The sequence below is a fragment of the Pelodiscus sinensis genome, chromosome 3 (genome assembly GCF_052426305.1).
Source record: "Pelodiscus sinensis isolate ZL-2025 chromosome 3, ASM5242630v1, whole genome shotgun sequence".
Lineage (NCBI taxonomy): Eukaryota > Metazoa > Chordata > Testudines > Trionychidae > Pelodiscus > Pelodiscus sinensis.
The window spans coordinates 1,490,704-1,517,764 of record NC_143054.1 but is presented as its reverse complement, the minus strand read 5'-3'; the positions used below and the strand labels follow the sequence as shown (position 1 = coordinate 1,517,764).

The 27,061-nt window shown below is 47.7% G+C and overlaps 1 protein-coding gene across 7 annotated transcripts in view; it reads right to left on the bottom strand.

Moving 5' to 3' along the window:
• Positions 1 to 436: 436 nt before the first annotated feature.
• The window catches only part of ASXL2 (ASXL transcriptional regulator 2), a 192,105-nt gene continuing 165,480 nt past the window's right edge, over positions 437 to 27,061 (bottom strand). For all 7 annotated transcript variants that reach the window (XM_075923200.2, XM_075923201.2, XM_075923203.2 and 4 more), the window contains 4 exons: positions 22,859 to 22,955; positions 19,575 to 19,680; positions 12,654 to 13,359; positions 437 to 11,334 (listed from right to left, as the gene is read on the bottom strand). In XM_075923200.2, the coding sequence (XP_075779315.2) occupies positions 8,869 to 11,334; positions 12,654 to 13,359; positions 19,575 to 19,680; positions 22,859 to 22,955 (3,375 nt within the window). In that variant the 3' untranslated portion in view covers positions 437 to 8,868. The remainder of the gene's footprint in view (positions 11,335 to 12,653; positions 13,360 to 19,574; positions 19,681 to 22,858; positions 22,956 to 27,061) is intronic.

Here is a 27,061-nt window from a genome sequence, read left to right as displayed (position 1 = left end):
CAGAAGATGGCTGGGGAAAAAGTGGATGATTCTGTAGAGAAAGCTCATTGTGCCAGGTTTGAAGTTTGTGTCATGGTTAGAGCACAAGCCTAGGAGACAGGGCACCTGAAGTCTATTCCTGTTTCAGTAAGTGACCTTGGGAAAGCCAGTGTGTCGGTGCCTCTGTTTCCTCGTGTATGAATGAGGGGATTGACTCAGACTGTACCGTGCACTCCTGTCTCTAAAGCAGTTGAGATCTGCAGATGAAACAAGAAAAATGAAAACTGATGAACAATTTGGCGTTTGCAGCCAGTCTCGCCCCATGAAATGTAGAGAAATGGTTTAGAAAAAACAGACTTGACATTCCTGCAGTGCCAGACCTGAAATTAAGCCATTCAGCATTGTGTTGCTGTGTCATGTTCTCAAAGGACAAGAAAAGTCATTAACAGCAATGGGGAACATAAAATCATGTATTTTATTTAACATAAAATGAAACATTAAGATAAAATATACATTTATCCATGTGCTGAAGAACTATTGTATTTTACATTCATTTATGAAGCAGGTAGTTTTACACGGCAAAAATAAGGAGGGAGGGGAAGATGAATTTAATCTGCAATAAGACATAAGCCACAAAACAGGCTTTTGCTTTTCAAAGTGCTAGCTTCTATGGACACACGGATCTCAGCGAGAGGATACAAATATGCTGGTTTTAGCACTCTTCAGATCCTTCTTAATGCTGGTGAGAAGCTAAGGTGGAATCTTATACAGCAGACCCTAAAGCAGACTTTTACAATTATATTCCATTTGGGGAGAATCAGTTTACTAGGATGAACTCTGCCGATCTGAAAAGCTGCAGTATTGTGGATCAGACATCTCTCTCCTGTGACTGCTGGTTTAATGGAATTGACCCATGAAGTTTTTTTAAATGCCTGGAAATTGTGTCATTTCCTTATTAAAAGAGGAGAGTGAATGACAATAAAATCATTGTTCACTACAAACTTACCACTTTTCTATGTTTGATTGCTTGATGCTGCTAGTTCACAAAGGGACTATTTCAGAATGCATCAGCTGTCAGACCACTTCCCCGTGTCAGGGCTGTGGTTCAGCTGTAACGACTTACTGTACAAGGCCAAATCCAGGAATATTAAACTCTTGGCTCAGCTTTTCAAGTAGAAACACTATTCAGCCTCTGAGAAGCACAACTGAAAGAAATCCAAAAGGGGACAAGTCGGCTTCTGAGTTTTAAATGGAGCAGGAAGGGATGGGAGCTGCAGCAGTACCAGCAGGCCTAGGAATGTTTAGACAAAGTGCAGCAGATCAACACACACTCACTCTATATTTTAAATATTAAAATATAACAGCTTTAATTCCAGCTAAGGATTGTGGTAACTTCCAACTTTGTTCTCAAAATTTGTAGTGTCACCAGAATCCTGAGATGGATTAACACCCTTTTTTATGTAAAATATAATAATATATTATATACACACATACACACTCTAGTTATATATACACATATACGCACGGCGTACCTTTCTTATAGTGCAACTGTTCAGGGTGAAAAACCTTTTGAATGTGCAGATTGCAATTCATAGAAAGATAAAATGACTACTTAAAAACGTGTGTGTGTGTGTGTGTGTGTGTGTGTGTGTGTGTGTGTGTGTGTGTAAATAATGAGTTGGCTTGTTTTGGGGTGTTTGGAAAATATTCTTAACAATAACAAAACCGTCTGAGTTTTATTTAACATCAAACCCTTAACACAAATCAAGTATATTTTTGCATTCAGGTTCCCTCCCCACAAACCCATATCACAAGTTACTATAAACACTATTTGTGCTTGAACGCTGGCAAATACGTTGGCTCCAATTTGGGGATTTACCTGTGCTGAGCACAGCACCATGCAGGTGAAGGGGCAAATGTGTCTGTGTCACCTTCGTGCACCTGCTAGATTCTGGCATCTTCTGGCAGCCAGAACAGCCAGAGTGCAGAAAGTTCTAGCCTGCTTCCTCCCTTGCTCTCAGTATTGTCCCACACCAGGGACTGAGAGAGTCAATCCTGCCAGCCTGATGCCACAAGGGAAGATTTGCTGGCTGTACAGCCCTCTCTGTGTGTCTATCTGTCTGTGTCTCTGTGTGTAGTTGGTGTTCAGGGGACAAAGGAAGGCCCAGAACTGCGGCCGTTGGTCAAAAGGGCAGCAACTGAAATGTATTGTTCCTGAATAGTGCTTTACCAACCCCATCCAGCACTGTCTTCAGAGCTCTCCTCTAGTGTAACAAACCAGACCAGACCGATCTGAGATGTAATCACTGGGGGGTGGGGATGGATGTGACAAATGTCTTGTGGACTTTAGCCTACTCTTGTAAGGTGCATTACTACCTCAGCTGCTACTATGTCAGTGAATGCAGAGCATTTCACAGGTTTGGGCCTATTCTTAGGTAAACTGCACTGGATGTGCTGTAAACAATGCACATGTGTTATTGCCAATTGTTACTGTAGTCTGCAGCTACTATCATTTCCCCTCCAAGCAGAATTTTGTCCTTTTTACATTCATATTATCATTGTGATCTTGAACCTCTGGGAATTCTCGTATCCAAGTTTCAGTATCTTGGAAACACCATTCGTACAAGGAATGTCACCAGCAGTCTCAGCAGATTTACTAGTGCTTCCCTGTAAGGAGTTTTCTACAGATCCTGCCCAAGTGCACTAGAAGAGACCCCATTCCGTCTTCCAGTAGTGACTGAGGGCACCCATCACCCTCTAGTGATATTGGACCCAAAGTCCTACAAAAGAATATTTGCCTGAGAGTGTTTCCTTGAAATACCCAATATAATGAGGCTCGTGGCATACTGTAGGCACGCTCCATCTGTGCTATCAGAGTATCACACAAGAATCAAACATTTGTTAAAACCCTCCCGGTGGATTTTGATGTTAGTGGAGTACCTTTGTATTAGTGTGTCTCTTTGGCAGTGGTTGTATAAAGCTCCACCTCAGCTCCTTGTCTTCTCACCGTGGATTGTTTGGGTGTTTGATGCAAAACAGAATAGAATATACATGGACACACAAACAGGACACGGGCCCAAAACAAATTTCTGTGCTGAATTTCTAAACCAGCTAACCTATTCCAATCCATTCTTTGCTGCCATCTTATGCGCTGCGGCAGCCGCACATGCTGCAGTGCCAAGAGGCAGTGCTCCATCTCTCTCTCTCTTTTACATTAATATGTAGGCAGGAACTCCAACCAGCTCAAATATTGTAATACAATTAAAAGGTAAAATAAACGAATATAGGGAATACATACAGTATATTTATATACATATTTATTCAGATACTTAAAATTCTTATGTAAAATATGATTCTTCTATATTATTTGTGAAAAAATATGACTTAAAATGGTGTCACCTTGATTTTTCTGTACATACCCTCCATTCCAATTTAAGTCCCTTTAAAAAGGCAAAATACAGACAAAAGTGTATCTTCTAAATCACGGTTACCAGCCTTGTGGCCAAAACAAAATGAAAGAGCCCTGGTAAACACTATCGGATTGCTGTTTTAAGAATCCCCACTTTTATTGCATTAATGGAAAACCCAAGTGCTTCCAGTTCCCCTGCCAGGGAAATTGTCTTGGCCCTGCTGAGAAACTGCACACACACAATACCCTGTTATCTCTAGTTCACAAATCTTCCTTTGTCATTTTTACACAAATATTAAAATATATATTACTTAAAATATATTACTGTAAGCTCTTAAAATCAATCTTTTTTTGTATCAAACGTCTACTATTAAAAAAGTAACAAAGAAAACGCATCATCATCCTAGCGACTGCCTGAGCCATTCTCCACCCCGCCCCTGGGGGCAACGGGACTTCAAGTTTTAACCATACTCTCTTACCCATGCTAGTTTCATGTGCTTCAGATTAATTGAGGGTAGTTTCCAGAGCTGAGAGATGCCACAGGCAATAACTTTCTAGCGATGCCCTCCCTCCCCTTCCCCCTCTGTGATAAAAGCCATGCAAAAGGCAGCATGCCACACCTTGTCCTCCCACCTCCCCTGGGACAGTCACGTTTTCAGAATTGATCTGCAATTTTGCATGTTCCACCTGATGCCATCGGCCTGATTTTGAAAGGTGCTAAAAGCTGGAATTGTGGACACAGCAGAATCCAGGCCCTAGGATTGAGGTATCTTAAAACTGGCGGCTACTTCTGAAAAATTGGACCAAAACAAATGAATCCAAATGAAATGCGGAAAGGCTTCCTCGCTGAACTGTAACAAACTCAGCCACTTCCAGTGACTGTGCCCAGCACTGCAGCCTTCACTCACACATGCATCCTTGTTTTCCACAGGACCACTTGCATGAGTGAGTGAGTGAGAGAGAGAGAGAGAACTGGCCCATAATGCTCTTAGTGGCTTCTAGAACAATTTAAGTGGACTTAATTTAAGCAGTAATAGCCAAAAGTGAGCAGATCCCCTGGTATTACTCATCTGTCCAATAATTAAACCTTCGAGGAAATGGCTTCCTTTACATTTCTACTGATGGGATCCATCCTTTACTCAGTATCAGTTTTTTCCTTGCATTTAAAAGGAGACATTGTCAACTTAACCTTAGAACAAGTTTCCTTCCCTATTACCAATGTGCTCTCAAAAACGTGAAGATAATTTCTACAATTCCATTTACATCTCCATTCGTGGACTGTGCCCCTATCAAATATTTCTTTGCACTGAACAGTGAAATCAAACTGATCAGTTTCACACTCTCATTCTCATGTTGCAGGGCCTGAATTGCAATCCAAGCAGGGGAAGATACGAATCTGAATAACTTTTTCTTGTGGCAATTTTTATGTCACAAACATTGCTTTGACATTAGGCATTGTAAAATATTGTGAGTATTCCATTTTTACATTGGCATTTATTATAAAGTGCTATCACCACAATATCTGGATGCCCAGAGCCAAAGATGTTATGTCTCAACTACTCCTCATGTCCCTTGACTCTCAGTAGCCAATAGCAAAGAGTTATTATTTTGCTAAGGGAAACATTTTAGGGGCAGGTGATTGGAAAGAACTGGGGCTGAAGGGAGCACTGTCCGCACTAGGACTACTCACTGACGAATATTCTTCCTCTAGCCTCAGGTTCCCCTATCTGAACCAATGGTTATTCCATCCCCCGACCGTGAAATGCGCAAATCTGTCCAGGTTTGGGCAGGCCTGTTCTTGTTGGAACTTTCAGTAATCCAACCCCCTTTATTTCTACTAGCTACCTACCAGTTCAGTGCCTGCCAGTGAGTCTATGGGTACTGTTCTATCACGATCCAGATCGAGCTTGTTGAATTGTGCTAAGCTCGGAGCCGTCCAACCAGGAGGATTCGTTACACTGGGAAGAGGCAGCTACTACAAAACTATTGACGCAACCAAATATAGCTAAGGCACTAACTGAGCTGTAAACCTCTAGATCACCATCTAAGAAGATTATAATGACCACTAAAAAGGAACGGAGTCCTACTGATATCTTAGTGGTCGTTACAAATCCAAACTGGACACTTCCTAGATCTAGTTTCCTTCTTGCTATGAAAGTGACTCTAAAGTAATTCAGTTCCTGCAGTAGTATTTCATGCAACAGCAGCTATTTTATGACTCAGAAGCAGCATCACACAGAGGGAAATAGGTGTACAAAACATGGGAAGTCAGACATGCAAATACCCACTGAGGTGATGCCATGAATTTCAAGGGAGTTGAGGGGTAGAATCAAAGTTAGGGGCTCTGCTCCTATTTTAAAATATCCAGCTGAAAATAAAACTGCAGGTCTTTTGAAGTGAAAATTGCAGCAGACCTAAAATCCCTGCCAACACAACCAGGACCACAAGCCGCTTTATTATGCCAGTGCCTTCTGCTCCCTTCTTATGAGGCTTGTCACCATGGACAAGTTATACCTGTGTCAATTTAAAGACTGATAGAATTATACCAATTTAACTTCCCCTGGAAGTCCCTGGTAGTGCTTATCCTGACATCACCCAGTTTGAAACAGGAGCCATGAATGACAGTGGGCACTAGCATCATGAGCTGTAACTCATGCAGAGACCCTGGGGGGAAGGGGGACGCGAGGAGGCCTAATTTGTGTTTTAAACAGGGCTAAGTCGAAAGAACTAGGTATCCTTTAGTTCGAGCCTGCACTCTACGCAGGGGATCTGTAGCATGGCATGCTAGCGCACACTTGTAACTTATGCCCTGTAGTCTGAATGGGGGGGCTTGCACAGATCCTGCCCAGCACATCTATGACCAACGGGAGACCAAAAACTCACTATATAGGCTGGATATCGGCTGATCTTAAGAGACCAAATGGCAGCCCAGCCAGGAATATGATCATGAGTTTTGTATGAAGGCTACAACAATTTCTGACCAGGATTAGGAAGAGGCAAGAAAGATACGTACACGATTATACTAGTATAACTGGTAAAATTTTCCTGAATAGACAAACCCTGAGATAGCAAGGAAACAGAAATAGCTCTCTCTCTGTGCTTCAGCAAACAGGAGTCTTGTTCATTTTACTTACCAGTTGGCTGTATGCTGATCCCACAATGTCCATCTGACACTGTATCCCATAATTTAAAAGATGCTGCAGAACTGAGTCTTGCACAGGAAAGAGGAAAACTAGAAGTACTGCATTACTGCCCTCACGGGCACTTGCTTTGGAATGCACTAGGCCCATAAGACAAAGGTGCCCTTTGAGACAGAATACATGGTTTTGCAAGGCAGAAGCCAAAAAGGTTCTTTTTCTTGATTTGCTTTTTTGCATGCACACCAGAATCACTAGCTAGAGCATCTGGAACGTGCCAACTGGGGGATGTTTGCTTACTGGCGAAATGCTGCCGACAGTGCACTTTCAGAAACCAGGGGTGTTGGTGTTAACTCTTCTGCCGGGGAGTGATGGATTTAAAAATATTTACCTATGGAAAAAGAGGGTACATACCGCCCCCTCCCCCCCCCAACAAATTCAGGATGAGCAAGACTGAAGATGGGCATATAAAATAGTTCATGATATTTCACTGCTGACTATCTTGTGTGGAGGGTGGCAAGGAGAGAGATTGAAAGGTCAGGCACTCAACTTGCTCATCAACAAGCTGCCACCTGCTGTTGGCTAAAATGCACTGTGCACAGTCATCTACATTGCCTGTCTCTAACAGCAGCGCCTTGTAGACTTTTTCATGTGTGAATACATTCAAACTGGAAAAAGCCCAACCTCAGAGGACTAGCTAACGGGTTATCTAATGATACCCTATCAGCTGACTTGTCGGTATTGCTTCCTTTTAAAAATATCTTTGGATTAACGGTGATCTGTGTCCTTTCGGCAAAATGATACAAGAATTTCTATCTAATCAACGTATTCCTCTCTCAAACCGAGACAACATGGAACTGGCCTGATGTTCTTTATTGGGAAGAGGATGCTACCTACAGATAACCTGGTGCTTTGATATTGTGAAATGGGCGCTGGAGCATACTGCCCTTGTGCACTGTGGGAAGGCGTGGGCATTCCAGTACTCTACTGGCCAGCCATATACTCCTGTTGCTGAGACGATGGTGCTGTCATCTCTCTTCAATTCTGATTACTACGTTTGGGAGACACTGAATATTAATGCTCTCGAGAGTGAAGGGTCGATATCACTAGCTGCAACCTGGTATTAGGTAAGCCAGCCCTGGGTAATCGTCTCACACGCCGCTTCGTCAGTGATCCCCATCTACTTCTGCCAGTGCTTCTCATTCTTGGCTTGTGACATCTACTGTCAAAATCTGGGGTCTGAGTAAAAACTTGGGATCAGGCCAAAGGATTTGATGTTTTGATAGTTGAAGAAATGTCCTTTTGGGACAACAAAGTAGCCACCCAACCATAGTGTCCCATGCTTCACACTTAGCTAGAGCTAAGATCTTCTACGCCAATGAGCCTATTGTGTTAGTAGCCATGACATGCTGCCTGGAAAGCTGCACGTCTGAGGGTGTCACTTAGTGCATTTAACTTGTGCAATAGATGGTCATGTTTGATGGTTGGAGACACCCCACTGCTAACATGGTAATGCCTAGGTAGCAGGTTCCTGACACAGGTCTCCTCCAGTCACTGACAGTCACTAGCTGTGCTTACTTGAGTTTTTGGAGATGACTACTACTATAGGTTGCCTTTCCAATCTTCCAAAAGTAATTGAGAACCAAGGTATTGCCTTTGTATGGACAATGTTACTGTAACCGACGAGTGGGAAAGCAAACAACGTGCAAACAAAAATCCCCAGCTGCTATTGCACAACCCTCTTTGGCTTCCAGAAACGTAGAGTCAGGGGACAACTGGTAAGCGATCAGCATTAATGAGCCGCCACTTCCCAATCATGTGAAAACTAAAAACGGAGCCAACTCTGAACTGATGCTCCTTACCTCAGAGTTCTGTGCCAGACAGTATAAAGGCCTAATCTTCATCTCTCGGTTTTTAACTTTTCCTGTTCTTCTCTTTTGCAATGGAAAGACCTGGGGGCTAAAGTTTGGCTGGAAGTTCTCTCATCAATACAGAGCAGACCTAAGGCTAACCTGGAACAGGGACTGACAGGAGGTGTGGCTAATGAATCTGCAATACAAGTCAAACATTGTCTCCTAAAAGATTGAAAAAATAATTTTTAAACAAAATAATGTGACATATTTACATGATTCCTTAAGTGCAAACTCTTGTCACGATTCACAGAGTTGAGTTCGCTTAGACTCACTATACAACAAGGTGCTCTTTCTTCCAAGAAGAACGCTGCTCTGTATTCCTGATTCAGTGACGTGTCTGTGCAAGGCAGAAAACGCCTCTTTCTTCAGGCAGTAATTTCTGAAGGAGGCACAAAACCAGGCCGCCTTCCCCCGTGGTCGTGCATCTCAGTTACCGCACTACAAGGCAGGAGACACAGAGCTTAGAGGGGCCAATGCAGTCATCATGGCAGAAGGCACCACAACCCTTGCACATGATCATGGCTTTCAACCTGCAATAGCATTTTGAAGGTGAATCCTCCATGTTGTCATCACCAAAGGCTTGAACCGGGATGGTCTGATGGTGGTTGCCAGGGTTCATAGCCGGGTTGGCGGGAATCGTGGTTACAGTCACAGAGAAAGACATGACGTTTCCCATACTACTGGCCAACTGATTGCACTCGGACAGCCCAGTCATGAGGGACCCTTGGCTCACCTCTGGAGAGGTGGACACATTTATGGTGCCGCTGTAACGAGGACCAATGAGCTGTGCGGCCGTGTTTCCGTATTGCTTTGGAGGGTGCGAGGGGGAAAGCAGCGGAGGCTGCTGCAATGCAGAGTTTGCAAGCGGTGCAGAACTGCTGTAAGCATGAGGGTCACCATGCATCGGTTTCCCTCTCATCGCATGCGCCACTTGCTGCTGGGCTGCCTGAATCAAATCTCTTGCTAATGTGGTTCCGTCAAACACTCGGCCCCTGGGGAGCTGGTGAACACTCTCCGGCCTGGCTGCTGTTTGCTGAGAGAAGACTGCCTCTTCCTTGACGTTCTTTCCAGCAGGCAGCCAGCAGTCTGAAGAAACACTGACACTGTGTGGTGCCTGTTCTCTTCCATGATGGCCAGAAACCTGAGAAACCAGGGGTTCCTCCTTTACAGTGATATGTCCATATTCATCACCAGTGCTCTCGTCATCTGCATCTCCTTCATCACTGCTGCTGCCATTCCCCGTTATTTCTTCACATTCCCCACATTCTGTTTTTGGATCATCAGAAGGATCATTCAGAAACAAGCGGTTCTCAGTGTTCACGGACAGACCTCTCCTGAAACTCTCTGAGCCGCGGCCGTAGGTGGAAATATTCAGCAGGTAATGGCCAGACATGGCAGGCTTGGATGTCCTCCTTCCCATGAAACCCAGCATGAATTTCTGACTGGTGGAGCTGTTGTCTAACTGGAAACCTGAGTGAGTGAGGCCGAGCTGTGAGGGCTGCAGGACTGAGAACAGATTCTGCCTCTGGACCTGCTGGATAAGCGTCTGAAGGATCTGCTCTTGAGAGGCCTTGTCGAGTGCCTCTTGGCACTGGTCAATACTAGTGCCCCTCAGGTCCTTTCCTGAGAAGAGGGGAAAGGCCTTTGGAACGTGATGCAGCTGCCTGTTTGGGAAAAACAGCTTTCCAAGTTGCTGCATCGCTAACTCTGATTGTCTGTCACCATGTTCCCCACCAGAGCCATTCCCGGCTGTGCTGGTGGCCCTGGAAAACACCGCCCCTTTTGACTCATTTGGAGCTAGTGGGACAGTTTTCATTTCTACTTTGGTGAGAGGCTTAGGCATGATTAGCTCCATTGGGACATCTTTCCCTTGGAGCAGCTGGGTGACCAAGGGGTTGTTAGCAGGAATACTGGAGCTCGTCTTCAGGAGGGGCCCACCTGTGCTCATGGGAGCTAGAGGAGCTGTAAGGCGAGGGGTTACTGACAAAGTGCTAACAAAGGAGGGAGGAGATGTAGGAGATGCTACCACAACACCAGCCTGAGTTTCTGAGGTTACGGCTGCCAGCGAAGACAGAGCGGGAAGAGGTCTGCTCATGGGAATACTTAGGCTGGTCCCTTCGGTGGCAGTAAGTGCTGACTTGGTCACATTTTTGTCAACACCTGCTCTGGATACACACACATAGACTGTGTCATCCCTGACAGGTGGTGCCCCTGAGATCTGGCTTGGACCTGTCAGAGCTGAAGGTGCTTTCTCTTGTCTCTCATTACTGAGAGAACGTACGAGGCTTGAGCCAGCAGATGGTCTGGACGCCTGGCTCACAGTCAAGTTGGGAGGGCCCACTTGTGCTCTGTTCATTGTCTCTAATGCTGGTGGGGCTGGTGCGACTGACTCTCTGCCTCTGTCACTGATTGCCGTTCTGGACTGTACCGCGGGAGTCGGCTGTAGTTGTGCTCTAGAGTCACTGAGAGGTGATGCGCGCTCTGTGGCCTGGGTCGTCGCTTGGGAATGGGTCTCTGAACAATGGGGAAAAGGCCTTCTCGGACCTCCCCTGCTTCCAGCTCCTGCCAGTTCCAGTGCACTGCCTTGAATTCCAGTTTCATTGGTTCTACTTGTTGCTGTACGACTCTTCTCCTCTCCTCCTCCCCCTCCTGGGCAGCTGCCACCGCCTCCCGGACCAGGCCCTGGGATGGCTCCCCCATTGGAGGCTGCGGCGGCTGCAGCAGCTGCTGCTGCTGCTGCTGCCCTCTGGGCCTTGGCCAGCTGTGCTTTTGCTTTGATGTCTGCCAAAGTTCTGGCCCCTGTTCTTCTGGGACTGATGACTGAGGTTGGAAAGCAAGCCCTGGGAGAGACCTGGCTAGCAAGAAATGGCATAGGGGAGATTCTGGAGACAGGAATCTGGAAAAAAGCAGAAGAGACACACAACTGAGCAGAAGGGAAATTCTAAAATCGGTAGCATCCAGAATATGTGCACGAAGCCAAATCCTTAGCAATTTTCAGGTAAGCTAAATAGGAAAATGGGTAGTAGAGATTCTTTTATTAGCAAGCTATCTAATTTAATCCTGGGTTACCAACCTGTACACGCAGTTGAGAAATCCAGAGTACAACTGGCATGAGAGAAAATTCAAAGCCCAGGTAGCTTGGGATGGGCAAAATTACAGGAGTAAGCAATTCTGCCTACAATTTCCAAAACCATTTAGGCCAGAGCTATCTGAAGTCTTGATTGGGTCTACAAATCAGGCAGTTAGACTTGAAAGAGTCTAAGCTGTGAGCGCAGTAACTGTGAGAACAGTTCTGCATCAATGATGATTTGTATCCATGTTTTCACCTCCACAGAAATGGGGGCTATTACTGTAGGGAGTAGACATTTTAAATTCCATCATGGTGTGTAACCCCCTACCAGTAAGGAGCTGCAGCTATCTGTAAACACAGCCCTGTACAGACTGTCACATGACCTAAACAAGTATTTTGATTGTTCACCAATTGAATGGCTTCCAAATGGTCAGTAGTTAGGATACTTGACAACTGGATCACAAGAACTGGATCTCGGCCAAATCAATTGCATTTTTTATGGCCAAGATAGGAAACTTCCCTGCAGCCTCTTTTATTTTAATCTTACACCAGCGCTGATACATTGCTCCCTTTCCTACAGCTAGATTGCAGCAGGAATCCAGGTTCTTGCTAAGCCTTAGCAGCTGGTGGGTTTTTTAGAGTGGAGAAGCTACCCCCAAAAGTCTTCCCCATTCACCACTAGGACTGAGAGAGAGAGACACGGCATGTGGCATCCAGTCAGGAGTGACACACAAGACTGATGTCCTGGCCCCGATGGTTTTTTATTGGACATAGCGTGGGAAGCTGTCAATCTCTCTCAATCCTCCTCCACTATTCGATCTTGGGAAGGGTCACATCTGTTGTGCCCAGCACATTCCTCCCTGCCATTTTAGTCTTGGGGGCTCCTCCACGTTTCCCAGCATCCTCTACTATTCCAGTTCTGGGCTTTCCTGACGGTGCCACACTATTGGCCGGAAATACCAGTTCCAGCAGACTCCCCTTGCCCAACAGCAGGGCTTTGGAATTCCTGTATCGAATCCTTTCTTTACTAGACCATGCAAGTAGTGGGATTTACATGGACAACTGGAATCAAAATGGAGGCAAAACATGTTTGAGTGATACCCGCAGGTGTGACCCCCAACGGACTTGTCTCCATTTTCCTTTACCTTGAGTGGCGGAACCCTTCGCACCTGTGCCCCATCCCCCGCGGCAGGAAAGGGCTGGGGCTGGGTCCGAAACGACTGCTGGAACTGGCAGCTGTCCGTGAGTCGTGGCTTTTTTTCAGGACTGACCAGCACTACTTCCTGACCCGCTGACTTTCTCTTGAGGCCCTCGGCATTGACATCCACCTGTTTCATCGCGGCAGGCTCCTTTTTAGGGGTCTCCTGGCGAGTAGCTCGACTCGCCGCACTTTCTGCTGGCTCAGGGCTCCTTGGTTTGCTTGGGGCCATGGCTGAGGGACTTGTGGTTTCCGTTCCTGACAGATCTCTGGATGCAGCGGGCTGCCGTCCTTCTTCTGGCTTCTGACCAGAGGTATCTCGTGGCTTTTCTTGTATGGATTCCTCAGGCCCCTGCAGTACTCCAGAGAGCGTTTGGTCAGTAAGTTCCAGTGCTGAGCAATTTACAGACGCTACCGTTTTGCCTGTTTGGGGAGGCACAAATTCTCTTTCCTCTCCTTTCTTCACTGCTGGCGGAGGCACTTGCACGGCTTGTGCTTTCGACTCGGACACGGATGTTATCTCCTCTTTCCTGGGCAGCGCCTTGGAAACTAGCGTGCGATTCCTCTGTTCACCGGGGGGATTCCCGGCCTGCGTGTCAGCAGTGCTACTGGAGGCTGTCAGTCTCCTGGACTCTTCTGGACTCATTCCGGAACTAAGAAAAAAGAAACATTATGTTTCAGAAAACTTGCCTGAAAAAAGCCTTCTCTTGCCATAAAAATAGGGGCAGAGGGTTCTGTCTCCACACCAGAACCTGGAGAAACGCTTCACACAATCACCTGCCCTGGTTTTAATCCACCATTTTTGACACTTTTCACTGACGTGACCACTCTTCTGTGTAGGGTGGAACTTAATGGCCCTGCCACACTGCTCTTGGCCAATGACTAAACTGCACAGAGCTACTACACTAGGTGTAAAAGCCCTTTCAGCAGCCATCCCCATATAGAGGTAGAAGCCTCCCACAAAGCCACAGGACTTACCTCTGGCTCACCTAAGCTGTAACCCCATAACCTGGAGTTTACAGAAGGATACATCCTCCCCATCCTCCTCCCAAGAGGCTACACCATTTTTCCAGCACTTTTTATACTACTGAAGTGCCCTCAGTCAAAAAAAGTGAAGGTATAAATGTCCTCAGAGAGCAGGACTGCTTGCTGATGGAAGAGCTCTGCATCTAATCTCTCTCTCAGCCCTGCCCCCACAGGAAACAGGGGGCATCTCATTAGGCTGCCCCAATCCCACTCCCCCACCAGCCCAGGCAACAAGGTGAGAATCTGAACGAGGGATGTAAACGTTTAACCGGCAAGCCTTACCCCTTTAGGACGTGGCTTACCAGGGAACCAGTAGGGCTGCAGTAGCTCCCCACCTGCCTCGGCAGGAGGCTCCTCCAGCCCTGCAGGGCCCAGGATGGCCCAGGTCCCTGATACTGCAGAGACCGCAGTGTAACCATCTGCATTTTTAGTGGTTACATTTTTAAACAAATTTTTACATCCCTAATCTGAACCTGAATTCCCAGAAAAATAGCTGCCACAGTCCTCACCCCCAACACACAATCTTGTCACAGCTATTGTCAGAAACTTGGTCTGCAGCATGAATAAAGAGCCAGATGTCCACAGAAGCCAGAGTACCATGGATCAATGCTTATCAGTCAATGATAAGGATCATGATTTTTGCATGTTAATTGCGTAATCATTGTCTTTTTCAAGAGGATGCTCTTGGCAGACAAATGTCATGTGGTGTGACAGTATCCATGCAGGACAGGAGCTTCATTCGCTACAGGCCAAGAGGGCCAGTTGCTTCCCCCAGTCGGGGGCTGCTCCCCTCCCCCCGACTTTCAAGAACCTGGAGACACTACAGGAAAGGACACTTGCCGTTTTCAGTGAGGTCTACCTTTGTCAAGAGTAGTCTAAAGAAAGGCTTAACTGTCTGGGCAGGTCACCAGACTCAGATTTCCTCTCTGAGAGCCAGGGCCTGCTGCCCCACACTTGTCTGTGTCACTAACCCAGCACAGCGTGAGCGCTCTCATGCTCATGAGAATGAGGTGTGGAGCAGCCCAAGCCACATGTGGGTTCAAGTCACACAGCTGAATGGTCAGGAGGCAAGGGGAGTTCCAGAGCAGAGCACAGCTCCTCATCACTGAAGTTCTGGAGAGAGATCAACTCTTTAGCCATTTTTACAGTATCAATCCTACCTCTGTTCTTTTCACTCTCTCATAGCATACAGCTACTGATTGAGGGACCTGAAATACTCTGCAGAACCCTAACTGCATTTCTGCAGCAAACCCCACAAGCATGCAGGGGCAAAATTAGAAAGGTGAAGACAAAACGAGCTCAGTCTAGCTAGAGACAAAAAGGGGAACAAGAAAACACTCTACAAATATATGAGAAGCCAGAGGAAGACCAAGAACAGAATAGGCCCATTATTCAATGGACAGAGAAACAACAACAGGAAACTCGGAAATGGCAGAGGTGCTTAATGACTGACTTGTTTCAGTTTTCACCAAGAAGGTTGGTGGTGACTGGATTCCAGATATAGATAATGCCAGTGGAAACAGTGTAGGTTTAGAGGTTAAAATAGAAAAAAAAATGTAGTAACTTCAAGTCACCAGAGCCTGATGGACTGCATCCTAGAATACTCAAGGAGCTGACAGAGGAGGTATCTGAGCCTTCAGCTATCATCTTTGAAAAGTCATGGAAGACGGGAGACAGAAGACTGAAAGGGTAATGGGAAGTAAGAACAACCCAGAAAACTACAGACCAGTCAGTTTAACTTTTGCACCAGAAAAGATAATGGATGAAGTAATTAACAAATCCATCTGCAAGCATCTGGACGATAATAAAGGGATAGGCAACAGCCAGCACGGATTTGTGAAGAACAAATCAGTTGAACCAACATGACAGTTTTCTTTGCTAGGATAACGAGTCTTGTGGATAAGGGGGAAGCGGTGGATGTGGTATATCTAGCCTTTAGTAAAGCGTTTGATACAGTCTCGCATTATCTTTGTAATCAATAAACTAGGGAAGTACAACCTAGAGGAGACTACCCTAAGCTGGGTGCATAAATGGCTGGATAACCACTCTCAAGAGTAGTTATTAATGGTTCACACATGCTGGAAAGGTATAACAAGTGGGGTTCCGCAGGGGTCTGTTTTGGGACCGGTTCTGTTCAATATCTTCATCAACAATTTAGATATTGGCATAGAGAGGACGCTTATTAAGTCTGCAGATGATACTAAGCTGGGAGGGGTTACAAGTGCTTTGGAGGATACGGTCAAAATTCAAAATGATCTGGACAAACTGAAGAAATGGTCTGAGGTCAATAGGCTGAAGTTTAACAAGGACAAATGCAAAGTGCTCCACTTAGGAAGGAATGATCCATGTCACACATACAGAATGGGAAGCGACTGTCTAGGAAGGAGTATGGCAGAAAGGGATCTAGGGGTTAGAGTGGACCACAAGCTAAATATGAGTCAACAGTGTGACACTTGCAAAAAAAGCAAACATGATTCTGGGATGCATTAACAGGCGTGTTGTGAGAGCAAGACACAAGAAGTCATTCTTCCACTCTACTCTGCACTGGTTAGGCCTCAATTGGAGTACTGGGTCCAGTTCTGGGCACCACATTTCAAGAAAGATGTGGAGAAATTGGAGAATGTCCAGAGAAGAGCAACAAGAACGATTAAAGGTCTAGAGAACATGAGCTATGAGGCAAGGCTGAAGGAATTGGGCTGGTTTAGTTTAGAAAAGAGAAGACTGAGAGGGGACATGACAGCAGTCTTCAAATACCTAAACAGGTGTTACAAGGAGGCGAGAGAAAAATTGTTCTGACGACAGGACAAGAAGCAGTGTGTGACGGACCACCGCAGGTCCGCACTAGAACGGAGGCCGCCGGCGCCCCCCTGGAGGCTGTCGGACGGGCCGGCAGGCAGCCCCGGGAGCAGGGGAGAGCGGGCCAGGGGGGAAGCCCCGCCAGGGGAGGGGCGGCTAACTCCCTGGCGGGGAAGGAGGGGCCGGGGACGGCCCCAGCCGAGGGGCGAGGAGCCCGAACGGCGCACCGCTCGGCCAGAGCCGTGCGGAGCCAACGTCAGGCCGGGACGCCCCGGCCGTGACGTCAGCGGACGCCAGGACGCTCGGGGGGCGGAATGGGCGTCCCCGACGTCATCACCCGGGCCGTTTGAAAAGCAGCCCGGTGGAGCAGGACTAGGTGGCACTCCGGGGAGCTGCTGCCACCACCGCCGCCCCAGCTGCCAAGGGGAACCCCCCCCCCGCGTTGGAGGAGCCGAGGGAACGACCCCGAACCCTCACGACGGCCGCGGGACGAGACCGACGCCTCGGGCGGGGTAAGTGACTGCGGGATCCCCTCCGACAGGGCGGAGGGTAGCGGGGAGTGGAAGCAGCCCGGGGCGGGGGCCTTTTGGCGCCCGTGGACAGGTGCGTTACGGGGATAAACCCCACCTGTCGTGGGAGGAACGTCTACTTCGTTCTCCCCCCACTTAGGGCCCCGGGCTGGGACCCGGTGGAGAGGGCGGGCCCGGGTCTCCCACGTCTCCCCTCCCTACCACGACACCCCAACCCACGCAACCCCGCAGGGGGTGACTAGAAAAAGGGGCGAAGACCCTTTCATTTCGACTGCCCCGAGGGGGACCTGACCGACAGACAGGCCGCCGGGGGCGGCCCCGCCTCCTCGCCTAGACACCCGGGCAGACTGGTACCCCGGGATTGCCCCAGAGGAAGCGGAACCACGAGTTCGCTGATCCCCGGTCCGGACTCGCGGCCGGGTGATCGCACTCGAACGGCTAGACGGCGGGTCCGCTGAACCCCCTTGCCCCGCCGGGAGGGGGCGTTCGCACCCACACAGGCCGTCACACAGTGGGCTTAAACTGCCGCAAAGGAGGTTGAGGTTGGACATTAGGAAAAACTTCCTGCCTGTCAGGGTGGTCAAACACTGGAATAAATTGCTTAGGGGGTTGTGGAATCTCCATCACTAGAATAGTGATAGAGATGTAGCCGTGTTAGTCTGGTCTTGCTGAAACAAAAGACAGGACTGTGCAGCACTTTAAAGACTAACAAGATGGTTTATTAGATGATGAGCTTTGACAATTTTATGTGTGTTCACTTTTTTTTTTATTGTATCCTTTGGTATATATGGTTGTGCCAATTTTCTTCCACTATTTGATCTGAGGAAGTGGGTTTGGCCCACGAAAGCTCATCACCTAATAAACCATCTTGTTAGTCTTTAAAGTGCTGCACAGTCCCGTCTTTTGTTCCATCACTAGAGATATTAAAGAGCAGGATGGACAGACACGTGTCAGGGAAGATCTAGATCAGGAGTGGGCAATGATTTGTAGTGGGAGGCCAAGCCAAGATTTTGGAAAGTGGTTAAGTACTGCACTTCTGTGGAAGGGGAAGGGTGCAGTCTGGGGTAGAGGTTAGGTGCAGAAGGCAACTTGAGATAGGGGACTGGAGTGCAGGAGGGGGTGACAGCTGAGAGGGAGTTTGGGTGAGGAAGGGGGCTGTGATCTGGGGTAGGGACTTGGGGTGCAGGAGAGGATCTTGGCCTGGGGGAGAGGCTGTAACATCTGGGAGGGAGTTGTGACCCGGGTGAAGGGGGTTCAGAGGGTTTGGGTGGTGACCTGAGGGAGGGAAGTGGGGTGCAGGGTCAGGGAGGGGGTGTGGGTGCAGGAGAAGATTCTGGTCTGTGGGAGGGCATCGTGACTTGGGAGAAGGGAGGAAAGGGGTACAGAGTGTTTGGGAGAGAGGGGGCTGGGTGCCAGAGGCAGGCTCTGGCTGGGTGGTGCTTGCCTGTAGAAACCTGAGGCAGAATGTCTGCTGGAGGCTGACTCCATGTGACTCCACTACAGGCATGAGAGGAGGGAAAAGGCTTCCCACAGTACCTCTGCTCCCAGCAAAAATTCTCAGTTCCTATTGGCTGCAGATTGAAAGACTGCCAATGGGAGCTGTGGTATTTTGCTGGGGGGCGGGAACAGAATGAGAAGTCCCCTACCCCAGCAGTCCAGAGTGGAGAGCAGCTGGCTTTTGAAAGCGTGAGCTGCTTTCTGCCTAAGGGTTCCAGCGAGGCGGCTGCGGGCCAGATCCAGTTGCTTGGCGGGCCGCACCTGGCCCTCTGGCAGCCTCTTGCCTATAGTGCTGGGTCCTGCCGTGAGAGCAGGGACTGGGCTTGTTGACCTCTCGGGGTCCCTTCCCGTTCTTGTGCTCTGTGATTTCTCATTCTCATCCCACAGTGGAGAGGCAGGGCTGCTTGTAGCTAGGAATAAGGCAGCCAGAACCATCTCAGAAAGCCACACTATACGTATGCTGAGCGCTCAGCTCAACAGCCTGTGGATCAGACACATGAGGAACTCACGAGCTGCTGAACGTGCGAAGATCAAAAACTACAATCAAAGGCCAAGTAAATATTGAATAACTTAGCTGGCTTGAATACGCCAAGAAAACCTTAAACACCGAAGGGCTGCAGGGGGGGAGACCCGTGTTAGTCTGTTTCAGCAAAACCAACAAGGAGTCCGGTGGCACTTTCAGACTAACAAATGTATTAGGGTATCAGGGCCTAAGCTTTCGCAAGCGACAACTCAACTCCTTGCTGTTTTAATTAAACAGTGGGATTTCCAAACTGTGAGGATGGGGGTGAGCCTGTACTACAGCCAGCAGGCAAGGAATGCTGATGGAGAAAGCATTGGAAACAATGCTTTGGGAAGACAACCCAGCACAGATTGGGAATTAACTAGATGGAGATGGCCCTCGATCAGCTTAGAAGCCCAGTGAAAAAGAAGGTCCCATGAAAAAAAATGAGCTGCAAACCCTGGGAACAGATGCCTCAGGACATGCCAAGGGAGTACGAGACAGTCCAGTTTCTTACCTTTGGCCATAGTAACTCTCAAAGAATCGTTCCTTCCATAGCTCCACCTTTTTCTCCTTTTCTATCTCCTGCCGTAGTCTCAGCTGCATTTCTGGGGTGAATTCACCTGCAATACAGAACAAGGGTATCAGCAAGAGCAGCAGTCAACAAGGAGAACTAGGGCAAGTGCAATCATGAGGCAGGCAGACGGATCCCTGCCATCTGCAGACAAACCGGTGCATTGGGAACTGGTTCCGCAAGACGACGTATTACAGAGAGCACAACGGGTCTGACCTGTAACTATTATTTTACTCCAGTCATCTGAAGAAGTGGGCTGTGCCCATGAAAGCTCATGATCCCATCTACATGTTTTGTTAGTGCTACCAGACCATTTGTTGTTATTTTACTAGCACTGTCTTTCAAGAAGGGACATTAAACCAAGGTCTTGTGGTCACTTAAGAATCCTGGGGCAGTATTTGCAGTTAAGAGGCATTAAGCCTCAACCCAGCTTGCATTCTGCCTCTTGAAATTCCTCTTTCAATATCAGCTATAAATAAGGTTCCTTTTTACTTTTGGTCGTAAGCTATTGGCAGAGCTGCTGGGTGCTATTAAACCCCTTCTGTAGTGCAGAGGTGGCTGCAATCCATGCCTAGAGGTGATCAATAACATTTTATTTTCCAACTATGCCTATTAGAAAACTTAAACAAGCTATCAGAACATACCAGCTAAACCTAAAACCCTTCCCACACCAAAACATACTCGGCCCCTTTATCCTCCCTCTGAAAATCAAATCTTCCTCCTGCAAGGGAAAAAAAAGGCTGAGAAACCAGCCGAGGTTTCCAGTGTGGTATGACTCTCAAGTCAGGGAGTTCACGGGAAGGAAAGGCAATTTCTAAGCCAATGTAAGTGCCAGCCCAATTCTATTTAAGCCACAGAGCTGATATTGGAGGATACTAGCTGCCAGTTCTCTCAAACAGCCAGGACCCAATTCATTTAAAGCGGCACAAATCAAAACCAACACCTCATCTAGAAACCAACTGGCAGCCAGTGCCGATCTCAGAGTTACAGAGCAATGTGCTCTCCCGGTGGGGGGAAACCAAAACCAAAACAGCCTGTGATCCACAGGGATATGCTGCAGGCTGTGTGGATCCCACTGTCAGTGCACATGGGCCTCGTGCTCCAAGCCATGGTGCACACGGTACCTCCGCATGCTCCGGAACAAGGGCTTTCAGGGCGTTCCTCGGGCCCCTTGCATCTCCCAGTCTGGGACTGCTGAGTACTCCATGAAGCAGGGCGAGTCATGGGGTCCAGACCAACTGCAGCAACTGCAAGTAGCCAGTTACTGCCAGATATCTAGGGGTTCTCTGTTCAAGTGCATGTCGGCAGCCGTGGGGGTGGCTGGGATGGTGGGTCAGAGAAGCATTAGCTGCATCAGACTGGAACGCTGCTCTCCGGATCCTGGCATCTGACCTAGCAGCTAACTCCTCAAACTGGCTGTTCTCTACACAACCGGATGGCGATACAGGATGGTGCTACACAGAGCATGTTCCTGCCACACTGTCATCCAGACAATGGTGTGCTGACAGTCATCATTTGGGTACATCTTCGAAATCAAGTCATCGAGACAGAGCGGTCACTGGCTTTGATAAACAACATCTCTGCACGCAGTGGCCAGCACGCAGCCCTGGGGACCAGGGAAGCTCACAGGGTTCTGCCATGTGGCGCACGGCTGCCCTTTCCCTCTGGATAAAAGCTTGGCTCACAAACTGCTAGTTCCAACGCCAGTGTGGTTTGGGTGAAGATGGGTGTTTCACTCGGCTACCTACAGCCTCTGCGGGTCTGCACCTGTGTACAAATGAGAGTGGCCTCAGGTTCAAGAAGTAAGGCAAGTGTGGCCACCCTGGTTTAGTTTCTAATTAGAACAACGCATCTCCATTACCATCCCAGCCCTGGACTTGGCATGGATCCCTGCCTCGCCACACTCCTTACTCCAGAGACACGTGTCCAATAAAACCTTCAGTCTGGAGAAACACTCGCAGCAGTGACCTCAAGCACCATTCTGAGTGCAGCTGTTTCTTCTACTAACTCGCTCTAGGGTATGAATTTCACCCTGGAATCTCCATTGTGCATTCCCTCAACACCCTTCAACATTGAGAGCGAGTCTTTGGCTACATTAATCAAAGAAACAAAACAATATTCAGATGAATGGGAAATGGGCGAAGAAGGTTCACTTTGTAGATGACAAGGTTTTGGCTGATCCAGAAGAACGTCTGATGAAGTTGGTGGAGATTATGTATGTCTATGGCAAATGGAACGTATATAACTGAACGTAGATAGACATGGCCACACACAAGAATCCTGGGAAAACATGCAAGATTCCAATGAACGACAACGGTACAGCAGGTGAGATTACTGCTTTAGGGAGCATCAGTACAGAAGATGGAAGATCAGAAAGTGAAATTGGCACCAAAACAGCAAGGATGGAGGGATACATTCTGGAAAAATAACCACCTCACCCGAGAAGAAACATAAATCTGAAGATTAACGTCTGGCTCTTAAAAACTTACATTTGGCCTGGGTTACATTACTGTTGTGAAACACAAACATGCAACAGAATTACAGTACTTTGAATTCTGGGGTAGGGATGTGAAGGACTAGTCGGCTATCTGACAAGCAAATTCTTATTGGATAGCCAACAGGATAGTCGACTATTTGCTCCCCACCACCACCTCTGCCGCCTCTATCAGAAGAAGGGGGAGCTTCAAAGGGGCAGCGCCGCACGGAGTCCAGGTCCCTTGGCGGTGTTTCAAAGGGGCAGTGCCGCCCTATCGACTAATCAAATAGTCGATACAAAAATGTATCGACTATTTGATTAGTGAACGAAACGATACTTAACATCCTTATTCTGGTGGTATAGAAGAATTCTGAAAATGTCACGGATAAGCTGCATAACCACCAAACAGATATTGGGGGTGACTGGAACTCAGCAAACCATAGTCAGGGATCTCACGCAAGGAAAGGTTTGATTTGCAGGGCACATTTTAAGGGGTCCAGTAGGTAGTGCATGTTCAGGGCACTGGAAAGGCAAGCCAATGGCAGAAGAACACAATGCAGAACCTGGAGGCAGATGAAGTGATCTCATGAGGGGATCAAAAGGATTATTCCTCGCCCCCCCCGCCCAAAGATCAGCAGAATGTAACAAATGGGCTAGCATGGCTGCCAATCTCCAGCACTGGAGATGCCCCAGATAAAGCAATTCCTCAGAAAGTTCACAGCCCTTTGCCTCACAGTGGCCACAGACTCACCTTCTGATAACCTCTCCTTCCAGCCTTGTGCAGCTGAAGTGAAGAACTCGTTGTTCAGAGCTGAGCCACTCAGCTTCATCAAACCGTCTGCCCCAACCTGGGAGAAATCAAGCAAGCAATGGTTAACTCGCAGAATACAGATTAAATGCCACATCCTAGCACTCTGGGAGCAGAGACTAGGGCCAGAGATTACTGCTTGGACTGGCAATGCCTCCTGGCACCCCAAAGATGCTCTTGAGAGTGATTCAGGAGTAAAATGAATGGCTCCAGAAGGCACCACTTCTCCACAAGCTGGGTCCTGTGGAATCCCAGGGAATATTTCTTGCTCTTCCACCTTCACATCAACCTTCTACCGCCGCCATGCACGTACACACAATCAGAACCCTTGGCCCAGTGAGAATCAGAGGACCATACAGCACCAGGGAGATGCACAAGCTGATGCATTACCAATTGCACTAACAGAAAAGCAGCACTACATCTGGGTGTCAAAAGGCTTCTACAGGCGCACGCTGCCCTTCTAAATTATTACACAGTAAATTCTGAGTAGTCATTTCCACAGGGGAGGCGGCGAGGGGGGAGAGGAGTGGCACACAGAGGAAACAGGGACCCAGAAGAAGCCTTTTAAAAGCAAGCTGCATTGTTCATTTGTAATTCCCAGCTGGTCTGTCTCCGTATGTAATTTCTGGTCATATATTTGGATTGCAAGCTACTTGCTGCAAGGACCATCTTTTTGTTCTGTGTTTGTAAAACGCCTACTGCAGGAGTCCTGGCCCAGCAGGCTCTTTGGTGCTAAGAAGATACAAATAATAAAGAACAATAAATCATAAAAAGTGTCAAATGCCCAGAATCACAGCCAGGGCACGCTCAGACAGAGGGTAGGACAAGACAGCCCATGAAGTAACAACCACCCACCTAGAAGAGCTACACTTCACTGTGGTGTGCACAAGGAGGGTGACTCTTGGCCAGCAGCTGGACACTTAACACCCTGGGGACTGAGAACGGGTAACAGAGGAAGGTCTGGGTTTCTTTCTGCTCAACATCTCACAGAATTACAAGCAAAACCGACCCAGTACCATCCAGCAGAGCAGCTCCCTTGAGGCCAATGGATGGGGGCTTTTGTTTCCTATAGACTTGCTAGTAGGTTCCTGATGCTGTAAATCTGCCAAGGCTCAAACAAAAGAGATTTAGGGCAAAGGGAAGAATTATGCAGCAAACTTTCAACAGTGCCAGATTTGTTTCTTTAAAAGAAGCACGTTGTGTCAGCATTTGGGATGCAGATAATGTAGTTTAAAATAATGGCTGTGAGCAGCCATGGGTTGGTATGGGACAGACTTACTCAGATCTACAGTGAGAGGCATCTGGGCAGCTGTGTTGTGATGATTTGGGAAGCAGAAATCTCTCTCCTGATCCATGGACAGACTGCTCAACTCTCTGGAGCAGAATCCCTCAGCCCAGCCATGGCCTAGCACGTGTGGGCTGGGTGTGGAGAGGAACTTCTCTCAGCATCAGGCACGAGCAGTTGCTGAGGACAGCTGGAGGGCTTGGGTGAACCCTGGTCTTGCCTGGTAGCGCACACTTTTGGTAGGGCCTTGCCCATTAGAATATATTGATTTTCTTCACCAGCACCCACAGCATCCATTGGACCACAGCCAAACACACGGAAGAGCCGTGTGAGACCATGCAGATCTGGCACATCTAGGGCTTTACCTCTTCCCTTCTCCAGTTCTCTTTCTATTTAAAAAATTTTTCCTGCCAGTCAACAGACTATTCCTGCTGGGCGATGGAATGATGTCATCAGTGTCAACAGGCTTGCTCGGCGAAGTGACAGTTGCCGAGGCGGGGCGGGCAGGCGAGCGTAGCGATCAGAGGGCCCTGCCCCCACTCTACTCTAAAACTTTTCTTCTCCAGTTTACAGAGCCTACAAATACTCCGAGTAGCAAAACAGCACTGAGAGGAGTGGGTAGTTGTAAGAAAATTGCTACAGTATTATCTGAAATCTAGAATCCATCATCGGGGTCAGACATTTCTTCAATGACACAGAACTCTCCCCATCAAATTCTGATTCAGAAAGCACAGTGACTTGGCAGTGCACTAGACTGCACAAGCTATAGCTCTTAGTAAAACAGGATCACACTGCAGGAAGAGAAGGATTGCAGGGCAGGAGAAATCTCTAACGGGGCTGCCAGCAGGAAAATGTGCAGTTTGCTAGGCCAGAAATTCTCAAGAGCTTAACGGAAACTAGCTTTTTCCCCACGAGTCATGCCAGCAGCAGCCCCCTGACTATTGTTCTTGCCCTGTCGAGCACCTCAAAGGCAGAGTGTTTAGGTTGGTCTGCAGTCTAGAGTAGAGAGCCCCAATGGCTTTCTACCCAGACAGGTGTAGAGAGGGTTCCTTGATGCAGTCCCAGTGCTGTGCTTTTGGAGCTTGAGCTAGAGGAAGAAAATTGCTACAGTATTATCTGAAATGTAGTAGTCGAGAACAGTGGTTCCCAATCTTTTTGATACTGTGGACCAGTAAACCCATTCACAAGCTTTTGGAGGACAGGTAAAATTTATTTGCATATTTACTAAGCAAATTATGAATATGCAAATAAATTGTGTCGCTGCCCCTATCTGTCTGGCGGGTTGTTCTGCTACCCCCAATCCCAGCCACTTTATCGGCTGGCGCTGGCTCCCTTGGCTGTGTCTGGCGCTGGGCGTTCTGCATCGTTGCACCCGGCCTTCTCCCTGGGTCCTAGCACCCGCCAGATCTAGTCCCGCTGCCAGGGAGCATGCCCAGCAGAGTTGCCATGGCAGCAGGCTCTCTCCCAAGCGGGCTGTGCTGCTGCCCCATCACACAAATTAATAGAATCATGCGCGATAATTTTTCTAAGGACCAGTATTTTTTTTTTCTAAGGACCAGTACTGGGCCGTGGACCACACTTTGGGAAACGCTGGTCTAGAACTCAGAGATATTGATTTGTAAACACTGCTGGAGAAAGTTACAAAATAGTATTTAGCAGAGGTTAACTAATTCAATGTGATTTTACATCCCTACTTAGAATTCTCTGAGGGAGTAAAAAACATGGACAAGGGCAATCCTATGCATACAGAGCACTGGACTTCCAAGAACCTGTGACAAGGTCCCTCATCAAAGGCGCTTCAGAAAATAAGCAGTCATTGGATAAGAGGAAAAGTCCTCTCATAGAAGTAACTGGTTATAAGATTGGAAATGAAGCAAAAGACTAAATGGCCAGTTTTCACCTTGAAGAAAAGTAAACCGCAGAGTGCCCCAAGGATCTATACTGGGAGCAGTACTGTTTAACATACTCAAAGGATTTGGAAAAGAAGGTAAACAACAAGGTGACAAAATTGGCAGTGATACAAATTACTCAAGATCATTCTGACAGCAAAGAGTTATAAAGGGATCTCACACAACTGCTGAGCGGACAATACAATTGTAGATGAAATTCAATATCGGTAAGTGTAAAGCAATGCACAGTGGAGAACAATCCCAATTATACATATACAATGAGGAGGGCTAAACGAGGTGTTACCAATGGAGAAAGATCTTGCAGTTAATGGAGACAGCTCTCTGAAAACATTTGCTCAGTGTGCAGAGGCAGTCAGATAGCTAACAGAATGCTCAAGTCCATGAGGAGATAAACAAATAAAGACAGAAAATATATTATTGACACTCTGACAGTTCTCCCCACTCATACTTCATGAAATTGGCTTATGAATATAAATATGCATAACTTGAAGAGACTTTGGACAAAATACCTCATGGAACTCATAATTTTTAATATTGCAATCTGCTGGATCCGTGTATCATATTTGGTGTGTGTATCACTTGTGTTTTTAATGTACTAACAAGAGCTATGAATGGTGCTTTGGAAGCCTTAACGACTTGTGAACAGCCTTGTTTGTCCTTTAAATCTCAGCCGTGGTTGATCCTAGACAGACATGTGACCGGGGCGGAGTAGAGTTTTGTGGGGCCCAGGGCACGGGGCCCAGGGCAGCACAATTTTGTGCATGCGCCACGGCCACAGCCAACAGGCAGTAGTATGTGTGCGGGGCCTATTGAAGCGCGAGGCCCGGGCCAGCCGCCCCACTTGCCCTGCCCTATATCCGTCGCTGCATGTGACCTTGTACTGGGATACTAGTTTGAGCAGGTCATTTTCCATGGAGCGGAAGATGTAGAACAAAAGATTCCCACCCAGAA